The 14,245-nt window shown below is 42.3% G+C and overlaps 1 protein-coding gene across 4 annotated transcripts in view; it reads right to left on the reverse strand.

Moving 5' to 3' along the window:
* STIM1 (stromal interaction molecule 1) overlaps nucleotides 1–14,245 on the reverse strand; it is a 2,200,738-nt gene that overhangs the window by 161,269 nt on the left and 2,025,224 nt on the right. For 2 of the 4 annotated variants that reach the window (XM_044073040.1, XM_044073041.1), the window contains one exon: nucleotides 7,171–7,504. In XM_044073040.1, coding sequence (XP_043928975.1) covers nucleotides 7,171–7,504 — 334 coding nt within the window. The remainder of the gene's footprint in view (nucleotides 1–7,170; nucleotides 7,505–14,245) is intronic. The other 2 variants (XM_044073042.1, XM_044073043.1) reach the window with 1 other exon arrangement.

Genomic DNA, 14,245 nt, shown 5'->3' on the forward strand with positions numbered 1-14,245 from the left:
GACCAGCCAGAATTTTTGTACTCTTACAAACTTGTTCAATACACTGAGATCCAAAATTGGTCTCCAGTCCCCGGTTTTCTTTGGCACCAAAAATAGTCTTGAGTAGAATCCGGATCCTATCTGGTCTGGAGGGACTATTTGGATGACTCTTTCTTATCAGCTTTGATATCTCTAACGTTGGGTAAGTTTGTTGGGGGAACGGGACAAAGATCGAAGGGAATATGATAACCTCTGGTTATTATTCTTTGTACCCAAGAATCGGTGGTGATGGTTAGCCAAGCAGAAGGGTACAAAGAGAAACAACCCCCAACCACTTCCAGAGGAAAGCAGTTGGGCTGCTCTTCAGGAGCGCTCGTAGGATTGGCCAGGGAAAGAGTCCCTGGAACCCTGGTTATGTGGACTCCCTCTGCCCCAAAAAGGGAGTCTTCCCTGTGAGTTTCCCGCTCTGCTTCTAGGGGAGAACTCGGCCTGTGTGTCACGGAATGGACCCTGAGACTTTCTGTACCATATCTTCCCACTCTTCTGGTTTCTAGAGAAAGCCCGTTGAGGGGAAGAATAATGGACACCCACGGCAGAAAGGGTCTTACCGTCCTGTTCACATCTAGCCAATGTGCTTTTAATCTTGAGTCCAAACAATGAAGAGGCTTCAATGGGAGTGTTGAGAAAGGAAGCCTTGAAGGGTTCCGTGAAATTATACAAGCGCATCCAGGTGTGTCATCTCAGAACAATGCCTGAACTCACCTCTCTAGCTGCTCCTTTTGATGCGTGAGATATCAGGCGCATAGAGGAGTTAGATATCGATTTAATGGTGACTAGCTGAGAGACCACTTTGTCACAGACCTCATCAGACACGGCACCAGCCAAAGTTTCAGAGAGCTCAGAAATGAAATCTCTTTGAAGCCTGGTAAAGTGTGCCATATAGTTCAGGGACCTGACTGCAAAGGTCACTGATGCAAAAGTATGCTTCCCTATTCTGTCCAGAGCACGATGAGCCGGACCAGTTAGTCGGCAGGTGGAGTAACCCAGGAGGTAGGAAGCTGGGCACAAAAGGCCTGCAGGAACACAGACTCTTCAGAGGTCGGGATCGAGGGCTGCCAGTCACCTCTCTGTTTAAGAATTTCAAGAATATCACCAAAGGATACCTCAGAGGGTGAGCAAGGGGACCCTTCCCCATCATCAAAGTCTGTGTCTTCAGTAAGGGACTCCTCTGTGGAGTCCATGTGCTTCCTCTTGCACGAGCTCTTTTGATGAACTTCCTCAGAGGGAGAAGACAGCGCAAAAGGGGTCTCCTGTGGGAGTAGATCCTGAGGCCCTTGCGCCCGGTGTCCACTAGGAGTGACTTGTGTACATTGTGGTCCAGAGGAGGGCGGGGAGAGTGATATAGCACAGGATCACCAACCGACGCCAGAGCCTTCTCCATTAGCTGGAAGGCCGGTCCACCTGAAGAGGGGGTGAGTGCCCAGGGAAAGGGTCACCCCTCTCCTAAGTGGCTCAACCTGCTGATTCGGAGTCCCTGGATGGCTGTAAAACACCAAATTACGTATGCCACAGCCGACATCCTGGGTCGTAGCAAAACTCTCCTGCCACAAAGGCAACTGCGGCTCCTTAGTGAGGTCCATAAAGGGAACCGTAGAGGGGGAAGACTGTGTTATATCAAGGGGCTTCAAGGACAATGAAGGAGGAGAATAAGTAGAGGTCTTTGGTAAAGGATGTTCATCTCCTGAGGAAGGACAGGTCCTGGGGGGCAGAATACCTTTGGCCAAAAGCACTTGATCCACAAGACGCAAGACGTCGTGTACAGAGAGGATTCTGGTGGATTTCACGGACACAGCTGAGGGGGGAGTCAGGTCTATCCAAAGACGGGGCAAGCTTGGTGCCCACCTCAGAGGTCTGCACTGAAAACAACGGGGCTGTAAAGAACTGAACTACAGTTGTCTGCACAGAGGAAATCATCGGTGCCGAAGACATGGTCTGCACCGACGATAAGGTCGGTACCAAAGTGGCTGTCAGCGCTAAGGCTGGAACCGAAAAATCGGTGCCAATAACTGGTCGGTGCTGAGAGGGGTAGTCGGTGTCGGGTAAGTTGTCAGAGCCGAACAGGCAATGGACGTCGAAAGATCCATCAACGTCATGACAGTCTGCATCGACTGGGCAGTCGGTGCCGGTAAAGAGGTCTGAATTGAGGAACCCCTCAGTACTGATAAGGGAAAGGGCACGCTAGTTGGTGCCAAAGTCACAGCTGGTTCCAATGGCCTCTGTGCCGAAGGTCTAGGTAACGAAAGTGCTGGAGCCGAAGAAGTCGAATCCGAACTGGAAAGCTTAGCTTTCTTGGGTCTCTGTTCCTGGGGGTCTCCAGCCGGGGACGAAGAAAGAGACTTGGCCTTTATATGTTCATCACTCTTTTTCTTATAGGATCTTGGAGGGGTTGAAGCCTCCGACCCAGAAATAGCCTCTGAAAAACGAGATTTAAGTAACTCCTTCAATATTAACTTATTTTTTCTCTCAATGTCCTGTTAGAGAAATTCTTACAAATCCCGCAGGGCAGGTCAACTGTTAAATGAGGCACACCCAAGCAATACACACACAGGGAATGTGCATCTGAAGTAGGTAATTTATGGCCACAATCTAAACATCTTTTAAATCCTGGACTACCTTTTTATCTGCCATGATAGAAAGAAAGAAGGAAACCCAGAAAAAATACCAGCAATGGTACAAGAATTGCCCGAAGGTAAGAAGGAAAGGGGGTTTACCAATGATGGTAAAAAAATAAATTACCTCACAGTAAAGAGGAGGAAAGGACTAGAAAGGATTCAAGAAAGGATAGTAGCTAAATGCAATAAGGTAAGAGAAAACTATCTAATAACTTTTCTGTGAGAAAAGGCTGTTTTAGAATTTAGTATGAAGAAAAATATTGTACTTAGCTCAAGAGAAGTAGCTTGACACGACCGAATGGCAATGTGGCAAACAAAATCTGCGGTAACAGGGAGAGGGGAATTCTGGCTAAGAGTTTTTAGCTCTAGAGTTTGTAGCTGACTCGAGCTTGGAAGATGGTCGGCTCGGTTCTGTGGTCGGAACAGATACCTACACGTAAGGAATGAACGAGGATTAACAATATCAGATCAAAACTTTTACTTTTTACTCCCAAAACATTCTCATCTGAATTTAAAATTTACTCCCAAAACAAAACACAGATTGAAGTTGTTAACACATGCCAAGTTATTAGGTATCACCACAGGCAATAAACTCATACTGGAACAACACATACACAACGCTACTACAAAAAAAAAAAAAAAAAAAAACACTTCAAACATGGGACACACTACAGACACAAAAACTTCATGGATCCTTCTACCACAAAATGCTAGCCAATACCTACTTGATCCCCTCCCTACTATACAGAGCTCCTACTTTCACCAACCTGCACTTGTCCCTAAAAAATAAACTTCAGTCCTGCTACTACAAGATCACCAAATTTGCCACAGGCTTATCATGCTGCTCCCACTACTGAAAAGCTCTTACAGAGTTAAACTGACTTGAATTCCCACACCATCTTAACTATCTGCGACTATCTATCGCACATAAAATAATATACAAACCCGATACCTGTCCCAGCCTAAAATCTATTATACACAGCTACATTCCTACTAGAATTTGTCAAACAACTAATAAGTGTACACAAACCTAATAAAAAAGCCGGACAGTGTCTTTATCCCTATGGCACGGCTAAACTATGGGAAGCTTTACCAGAAGAAATTACTAGTATAGATAATTCCAAGAAATTCAAGATTACACCAAAAATGCATCTTCTTAACTCGCACACCTGCCTATGCGCTAAAACAAATATATAAACCCACACCTCTCCCCCTCTTAATCTCTCATAGTCATCTATCTCCCAAATGTTTATTACATCATCCGCCTATGCCTCTTTTTTGTTTTTACTCGCTCACCTTCAGTTACCTCCTACATACTTCTTATCCCTTGCTACCCCCAACTACCTCATCTTAAAACTCCCTGTTGCCCCCATTTCTCCTACTTTCCTCCTTGTTCCTTAACTCATCTCTCAAACATCCAACATTTTATACTTACTTTCTTCTCTAACCCTCCACCTCAATGCCACTATTAATGTCCTTCCATTTAAACCACCTTCACCTTCTCCAATTACTATGAAACATTTACTTATTCTTGAATCTGCTTATAATCTACCAGCAAATGTATTTTTACATATGTCTTTCATTTATATTTTGTTAAACATATTACATCTCTTAGTGTAAATGCTATTTCAGCACCTGCACTGTAACTCGTTTAAAAATTATTTTAACAATTTTTACAATTCTACATATGTTTTCTTTTATATATACGTAATATTTTTACTATGTTAAATATAATTAAACATTACTGGAACGTTTCTCCCTGGGCCTCCACTGAAAATAGGTTTTTGACTCAGCTGGACTTTCCCAGTTACCAAATGTCAATAAATAAATATATAAATAAAGTCTGACAGGGGTCAACTTCTCAGCCAGTCATGTCTCCCCATCAGCAGCCGTCTTGCATGGTGCATCCAATGCATCACACTCACAATTTAGTGACACCTGAAGGGTTACACTGCATAATTTCTGGACATCCTTCTGGAAGTTCTAATCCTGTATCCCCTCTACCTTAGCTTTTATTTGTTCCTGCACTGATTCAAGGGTTTTAAGGATATTGAACTGGCAGTTCAGAGTTCTCATGGCCTGGGTGGCTGAGGTGCATGTCTTCTTGGCAAATCAGACTATGAGTCTACTCTCCATAACATTTGGCAAGGGATTCTTGGATGCACATCCATATAACCCCTTAAAGGATTCCATATGCAACACAGCTGGATCAGCCACTGGGTTCTTATAGAGATACCTGTGGGACTCAAGCACACTATAAAAGGATCAGACTTTTGAGGGGAAGGGATTCAGGCTACAAGCATACGTCTGTGAACACATCATCCAAGACTTTGAGTACTGGTAGTACAGGCAGGGGTCTAAGGCCAGGGAAGCCTCAGACACCTTCTATAGTTACCTTGGGCCTGGGAGAATTCACTAGACTCCCAGTTAAAGGACTCCTTCACTCTATGAAGTGTATCCCCAAAGGATAAATCCTCGGGGATGAAACGGAGTGAGAATCCACAATCTGCTAAGAGGGAAGATGCTCTACATAGGCAAGCTACACTTCATTCTCTGACTCCGAGAAATCAGTGTCCCTTCCTCCCAAAGGAAGTTCCTGAAAAAAGGTTTCTTGTCTAGGTGGGCTCTCTAGACTTTCTGAAGTCCTATGCCAGTCTAATTAGATCCTGTGATAAGACAAAAGTTGAGGAGGCAGGATACTCATGCAGCACTGCCTAGGGAAAACCTACCTGCCTTTTAGGTTTGGGTGTCTTAGGCTTGGGGACAGATGACAAAACCTCTAGTCATGGGCAGGTGGACAAGGTTTTGATCTGGTTCCTAAGTAACTCCTCCTGAACTATTATAAAGGGAAGACACTTTCATCCTTGGTCACCAGAAACCTGGTGTCGGAAGTCATAGCCTGCTTAGCAGCTTTGGACCCAACAAATGGAGGTCTGGTGTTGGCTTATGAGAAATGGACTAAAGTCATGGCAGTCTCTGGAGGGGACATGCCAGAGGACTAGGGCCTAAGAGGCACTGGACCAGAGAACTGCAAAGGTGCCTTGACCTCTAGATGAAGTCAGACGTCAGACACACAGATGTGTTTGCCATCCCACATATCCTTTTCCTTCCGGCACTGGTCTTTTCACTTTTTTGGAATGAAGGTCTGGGAACTGGTGGCCACCAAAGCATGAAGACCTTGTCCTACCTAAATCTAAATGCTGGTGGACAGATCTGGCCCTATGGGGTTTAATGTTTTTGTTGCTGAACCTAGCATAAAAGGGGGAGCTAGGCACCTACTGCTGATGCACTAAACAGTATAAACAGGAAGGGTACTCTGTCAGGAATTTGTTTCCAACATGAAAGGTAGTTAGTAACTTTTTTAAACATTTACATACAACATTAAAAAATGACTAAGATAAGGATGATCCCCAGTGGGGTTATTTATGGGAATGCATTAGAAGGTCAAGGTAACTAATGGGCTGTTGAAGCTCACAAACGCAGCCTTGGCCATTGGAATACACAGCAAGAAGGCAATGAACATTATGTCAGCTAGTGAACCTTTATAACACTGGTGTCCACTAGTAGGGGAATGGTGAAAGACTTTGGTATTAGGGCCAGCTGTGGACTTCTACATGGTAGGAAGTCCCAAGACTAAGTACTGTAACATTTTCTACAATGAACATGAAAACATTACAGAAACTGGCATAAATCTCTTACAGTGTGAAATATATGCAAAATCAAGCAACTAAAAGGAATTCACATCAAGCATGTTAAAGCAACAGAAATGAAATTCTAGTTCTGCTTTCTAAGTTTTAACATAGGGGATGATCTAAAATGGATGCATTTCTTCTTACACAGGAAAAGGATTTTTCCTTAGGGGAGAGGGAGGCATGCCATCACAAGCAGTTAAAAAAATTTTGTTTTTCCTCAGGTCTGAATTTACGGCCTACACATCTGTGTCAAGTGAAAGTCCAAGTAAAGCTATCATTACAGAGTGTGGTCTGTACAAGGCACCTAACCTTCATGCATTCCTTGTCACATGACAAAAGACACTAACAAGATTGTTTCTTGACCAGCAATTATAAAAGATAAGTCTGAGATGCAATAAGGACACCCATCACCCAAGAAGAAGCCATAACAACATCACACTATCTGACTGGAGTGCATTATTAATGCAGTTTTGAAATGTGCACATTTAGTGAAACTATTGTTTAAAAATGTTGAGATGGTCCAGCATTGAGACAATGGCTGTGCTTGTCTAAGATACAAAATGTTTTCTACCTGGTTTGCATTACGACTCTTGTACTTGGCCATTGGTTCCCAAATGTTACGTGTATATGTGCGTAGCTGGGTGTGCTTTATTCTAATGTTATGCCGAGGAAGCCACAAGCAAGTACTCCAGTGTTCTTCAGTTATAAGCAAAACATCAGACATAAGAATACTTAGAATATACAAGCATATTTGTAAGGCCCACAAAGGTAAATTTCAGCTGCAGATCATATCACAGCAAACAAGCAAAAGCATTCACTTAAGTTACCCATAATCTTCTGAATCAGAGTGAGTTCCGGAAGTAACATCTGGAGGAGGTAAGTCAGGAATAGGTTGTAGCTGAGAGAAGAAAGCAGAATGATGGTAATAGATCGTATGAGAAGCAGAAGGAGGGGAAGATGAACAGAGAGGGGTGGATCCAAGAACATCCTGACAAAAGGACTGCCCAACAGAGAGACTTCTCATTTGCCTCATGGACATCCTGCTGCTCAGATAATGGGCAGGTTCATTCTGTCCTGCAATATAACCCTCTACCAACCTCTGTGAGCTGACGTGCTGGAGGTCCACGTGGCGCTGGCGAACTGAGCCTGGCAAAGTGGGAGCTGTTCAAAACAGAAAGAAGAACACAATTAATTCACTTTGAAGCAACTATTTGCTCACTATGAAGTTTACAACAGCATAACAGCAGTGAACTACTTTTCAGATCTGTGAATGATGTCTGCAGGCAATACACAAACTTGTCTTATACTTAACAGCACACACAATGAAGAAAAAAAAGACAATAGCTCAAACGTCCTAAATATTCAATTCTCCCTTTCCTTACATAGGTATTAGAAGCTTGCAATTCACAAGTCACTCATCTGAAAGTACAGTTTTGTAAATGGTATGTGGATTTAGTTGCACGTTAGTCAGACTATCAGCATATTAAAGCTTCATACATCCTAGAGCAGACACATTCTGTATCACCACCCCATTTCAGACTACAGATGAAAGTAGCACAAACCTGTGTACCTCTTGTTAGAGAAGGTTAAATACACTTACGTACATTAAACAGAAACCATTGCAAAACAAGATTCCAGGTGAGTATCCAAAATTTCTACATATGTGGATACTGTTTTCTTACAAACACTTTCAGTGCACTTCTTTTTGTAGTTTTTTTGATATGAGGCATAAATAAGCAAAAGTATTCTACAAAAAATAAAAAGGGAAAAATAAGGTCTTAAAAGCAACACACTAGTATAGTGCAATACTGATAAAAACATAAATGGAGATAGGTGTTTACTTTCAGGCAACAGTCAACAAACAACTGAAAGTGCCTAATGAAATTAATCATTATACCTATGATTCCTACAAATGTAAAGCAGCACTACTATCGGTTTATGAGGTACTGGACCAGTCTATGTCAAAGTGCACAGTAACTGATACTTCAGGCGTATACGTTCTGTAATCTGAAGAGAGGTAATGGTTGCTAATTCATATATTTTGCTTGCCTGGTTTCTCCACCTACAACTGGTGATCCTACATCATAACTAGCTTTAACCTCATTCTGTACCTGCAAAATTTGATCCTACCAAAGGCATGTACTCTTGTACACTTGCTCTGTTTCTTCATCTATTGATTCAGCATAAAGACTGTTCCATCTCCATAAAAATTAATCTGTCATGAATACCCCTTAATCTATCCCAGCTGATGCAATACAAAAGTATAACAGTAATTTGGTCACTCAGTTAAAGGAAAAGTTAATGAAGTTTAGAAAGCAGCAGCGGCATGGCAGAATGATGATCATCATGGTTACTGTCACACGCCCAAGCATAAAGAGAGTACTAAAAATTTCTTGGAGTTCAGTAATCTTGTAAACAAATGAGCAACAATTTCTCCCATCCAAATGAAGCATTTTACATTTCTGAACAGGTTTGTTTATATGCACTGCCCAAACCAATGTCAAGTTTCTACACTGGTGCTGCAGTTGACAAATTTAAATCAAGACTCCTAAATCACTTTACTACTTTCTCATCTACCAGACGTACCACACAAAACTCTTGCAGGGCAGAAGTGGCTTATTAATGCATTCTAGGTTAGCTGATATATGGCATAACACAGAATATTACTCAAACAGCATGCTTTATGATCTGTCACTATGTTTCAGAAAAATGTCAAGCCTGACATATATGATGGACACCAGTGGTGTAACATGCAGGGACAATAGTCTGATGGTTCTTCAATAGACTAGAGAGCTCCATATCTAAAGTACAACTTTCTGGGAGTATTCAAAAACAAATAACACACTGTGCAATTTTGTTTCTAACAGAATTATTCAGTGCACCATGAGGGAGCAATTCAGAGGCCCCTGCAGCAATACAGCAGTATCAGGCCTCCAGCTAGTAGTGCTACAGTGATCTGCTGGATAATGTTGCATACAAATATGGTAGTCCCGGGATGTGGCTAATGCAAACTAGTCATGTGTTCTGCTCAGAGCTGCACCCCAGGACAGAAACAGTATGGCAGAGCAAATGAAGACAAGCTCGACTATGCTATTTTGAAGCATATTAGTGAGGACTGAACAAGGTAGTTTTATGGAGTTTACTCATTACTGTCTATGGTAGGAGTGGATCCATTAGAGCCACAGGAGTTAAGTGCTGCAAAGTAGTATGTGCATGTGTATGTGATGAATGACAATGACTGTTATCATGTGTGTGTGTGCGTATATAGGAATTAATGTGACTGTATCAGGAGTTCATTCATGTGTATGTACGCACGAATGTGTAGAGGAATAAATGCAAATGTATCAGGAGGGAGTTTGCGTGTGCATGTGCAGATGAATAAATCTGACTGTATTAGTTGTGTGTGTAGAGGAATAAATATGACTGGATCAGAAGAGAGTGTGTGTGTGTGTGTGTGTGTATAAGACAGACTGCCCATGCCTAATGCTTGTACAACAGTGTTGCATGGGTTGACAGTGGGGAACAAAACACAATTGGAACAACTATGTTAAGTGCTTGATTCAGAGGCATACAAATGAGTTGCTAATGAGCTTTTGTGCCATGCAGCTCTTGCATGACTCAATCACCAGTTAACGTCCTAGCACTACTATAGAACAGCAGCAAAACTCTCTTAGTGCTACAGAGAACAGTTTTCTGAACTCCCCACCATTCAGTGAGACAAAACATTTCATGAACAGAAATTCAAACAAACAATAAATTCTGAAAATCATGGTTATAATTTTAAATAATTTCTACAAGAGTCTTGGCTTTATGTATAATTATAGCCCTTGGAATTTCAACAGACACCTTAATGAAGTCCCATCCAGAATTGTTTCTTCCCTTATGCCCACTACTTCTCAAGACAGGCTCTGGCCCTTGTGGCCATTAACAGGATAAGGTCAAAATAGCTGGAAAAGGTGAGGCATCTCTGGAGTTTGTCTTCTCTAGGGGACACTTTGTGCTGTATACAAGCACAGTTAGTTGCTCAACAGAGTAAGACACTTGCATTTGATGCCACGAATATTAGACTTGAAGGCTATAAGTTCTATCCCCATACCAGATGCTTGAATCCATTTTCCAGTACTGACACTATATTACAGCGGGGGGGGGGGCTTTACTGCACTCCTGAGGAAACATTCTTTGGATAAGATGTTAAACTGAAGTCCTATTTTCCTGAGTTGGTGATGGCTCTAGTGGAAGTGAACATTCCTAAGGCACTTATAGAAAAAGAGTAAGGTACCTTACCTTATAAAACAAAATATTTGCATTGTTACGCATATGTAGAAATATTTACATTTTCATATCCCAGGGATCACGTCAGTCGCCCTGCTAGACAGGGGTCCATGAAGTAAATAGTGTGGGAAGAAATAGCAAGGGAATTGTTATGGCTAGGCTTGTATAGGCCCTAGGGCCAATAGCCTAGTACCAACCTATGAACCTATATTTTTGCTTTTCCTTTTTTACTTTCACAAATACATATTTCCCCATTAAACCCCACTCTTTCTGCATAACCACAATTTCAGTTTAAAATATAACATATATCCAAGCTTTTATTGAATATTTCCTCTTTTCCTCCACTCCAAACAAATACCCTACAGAGCAACACTATCAATCCAATCACAAATATACTTCTCCCTTATGTAATATCTTCCACATATCAATGCAACATTAGATAAACATTTGCACCAAATGTTATTCTTTACTAAAATTATAGTATCTTAATTTCTATCATAGGAGATTTCTAGGCTATCGACCCGAAAGTCATTTTAAGCCTAGCCATTTCATCCCATGTAATATCATAAAAATGCTAGTTAATATCCAAAATTGCATTTAGTAATGGCTGCCCATGTCCAGGAGGGTTGTGGGCACTATTCCCAGTAAGAATTTACGGTGTTCCATCCACTCGTCCAGGTTTCTCTAGAACAGTGTCATAGAGGTGCTTTGTTTCACATGAATAGGTAGCCTACTCCAAAGACATGGCAGGTGCTGGGAGACAAATTTGTCCATCCAGCATGTCCTACTTAAGTCACAGACCATATTTAGATCCCTGGAATGGGTAGCCCTAGTCCCGTCTGATTTACAGATATGCAAGTTCATTAAGTTTGGGTCCGTGATTGCTCTGTAAACCAGAGTAAGTCTCCCATAAGAAGTCTATAGGATACAAAATAAAGTGACAGGGACTTTAGTCATCTCGTGTATAGCACGTGCTGGAGTTCCTTAATCTTTCTTAGTTAGAAACTTCTGAGGGCTCTCCAATTGCTGCAGGTGCTTTGTACAGTACATGCCGAACAGGGTGTTACACTCAATTATGGGCTGGATTAGTGCCCAGTATATGAAGCGTTATACCCGCTTTTGCTCTCGAAGCGATACCTTTACTAATCAAGTGTACTATGCAGAAGTCGAAGTTAAGGTCGCAGTCAAGTTATAATCCCAGTTCCCTTACCACTTCATGGGTACTTAGGGTATTGTTGATTTGATAGTGTGAAGGGACATTGTTTGTGCCAAAGTGAATGATAATACATTTCTCTGCATTCAGTTTGAGACCGTGGCTAAAACACCAGTCGGCGGCTTGCATAAGATCCTCCTGGAGTATACCGATATCATTTGGGGATTCAATAATTGCACCCAGTTTGCAGTTGTCTGCAAACTTGGTCAGCCACAACACCTTAGTTTTGACCTGAACTTCTGAGAAGTATATACCAAACAGTACAGGGCCCAGCACTGACCCTTGTGGCACCCTGCTAGTAACAGGTCTGCTGGTTTATGTGGAGTCACCCAGTTTGATAGTGTGTCCTGTCTGTGAGCCAGTTGGCAACCCATCTTACAATGAAGGGGATTACATTCAGTTTGCTACGTTTATCAGTAATGCCTGAGTGTGGGATTGAGTCAAAATCCTTTGCCAATTCAAGGTATGCTGTGCACAGAGATTTGCCCTCACCAATGCCCCTGGTTACATTTTCAAAAAATCCAAAAGCTTTAACAGGCAGGATCTGCCCTTGTCAAAGCCAAATTGGGTAGGATCCAGGGTTTGGAGGTTGCACATGTCTTTATTTATGAGGTCCATAATGATACATTCCACGGCCTTACAGATGAGGCTGGTCAGACTTCTGGGTCTGTAATTCACTGGGTCTGTTGCTAGGCCTCGAAGGGAATAATTGTTGCTGTTCTCCATTCCGCAGGAGCAAACCCTGCATTTAGACTATGATTGAAAAGGGTATTTAATGGTGATACTAGTTAATGTTTTAGCCTGTTTAGAAGGCAGCCTTAGATGTTGGTCTGGTCCCACAGAGGCTGTGGTTTTTGCCTTGGACAAGGCTTTGATGACCTGTTCTTCAGATATGTGGGGTGGAGGGGAAGTTTGGGGGAATGGGTCTGTGATAAATTTGGAGGGGATAAGGGAGTGAAATTTTTGCCAAATCTATCTGCCAGCTGGCTTGCTATCTCTGTGGGGTCAGTGTGTGTGAAACCATTGGTCACTAGTCGTGCATATGTTTAGGCCATACCTTTTAGGCTACGTACATAGCTGTAAAAGGCCTTATGGTTATCCTTGGCTGTGTTTGCTATGTTTTTCTCAAAGAAGCCTTTAGATGACTTGACAAGTTGTCTTATTTGCCTGTTGAAGCTGAGGAGGGTGCTTTTCCATTGTTGGAGTCTTGTCTTTTGTCTTCTTGGACAGCAACTTTTTGCGTTTATTGTAAAGTTTGTTGATGCTGGATGTCCACCATAGTGGCTTGTTTTTACTTGGAGCTCTAGCTTTGTTTCTTTCTAGTACAGCAGAGTCTACACATTTATGCAAGTGATTGTGCAGGGCTGTAGTGTAAGCTTCTGTGCAGTTACCACTTCCAGCTGGGTGTGGGGCTGGGAATGCATTTATACCTTCACCTAGGAGGGTATAGTTTGCCTTGGTGAAAGTTTTTTAGTCTCATTTCGCCCATTGTGAATTCTGGTGTTACTGTCAGATAGACAAGTAACTGATTTGTGGTCAGATTTAACTAATGAGGGTCCAACAGTTGCAGTAGTGCATCTGTTTGATATGCTAGTGAGGACCAGATCTAGTACGTTTGTCCTCTTGTCGGGGTATGAACAATTTGTTCCAGGGCATTTGAGATTAAGTCAAGGAACTTATGCGCTAGAGTTAAGGCTAGCATAGGTTTCCCAGTTGATGGTGGGATAACTGAAATCCCCCATAACCAGAGTATTTGGTAATATCTGGACTGTCTCCAGTCTGGTCAAGTAGGCTTCATGCTCGTCGTGACCCATGGAGGGGGATCTATGACTGGCTATGACTTGAATGGGGGTATTACTCACCATAACCTGAACTTGGAGCAACTCCACGTAGTTGTCCAGTCTAACTAGACAGGAGGTGAACTTATCTCTAATATAGATAGAAACACTGCCTCCCTTGGTTCTCTTCATTTTGCAGTCTGAAGATGTGGAAGGCATTGTAGCCTTGCAAGGCCGGGGTACTCTCTGAGGCCTTGAACCAGGTTTCTGTGACTGCATGGACGTTTACATCTTCCAGTGACAGAAGTGCTTCCAGGGTATGTAGATTTTGGTTTAAGCTCCTAGTGTTTAGCAGCATGACCCTTATTTTGTTATGATTGGCATATTTCACGTTGGTAAGTTTGTTTTCGAGACCTTGCCTAAAAAAAGGCACTATGAGGGAGGCAAGAGCCTATGCCAGCAGCCAAAAGCCTAGATGTGCCAGGTGCAAACCATCTCTGGCAAAGCAGTGAGGTTAGTCGACCATGGCTTCCCAGGCTGACAGGAAGTGGATCCCCTTTGAATGACACCAAAAACTAAGCCAATTATTGAAATCAATCATTTTTTAGTTTATACTGTGACATCATTTTAGGTGAAGGC

Source organism: Protopterus annectens, chromosome 5.part1 (assembly GCF_019279795.1).
Source record: "Protopterus annectens isolate FY-2018-M chromosome 5.part1, PAN1.0, whole genome shotgun sequence".
Taxonomy (NCBI): Eukaryota; Metazoa; Chordata; order Ceratodontiformes; family Protopteridae; genus Protopterus; species Protopterus annectens.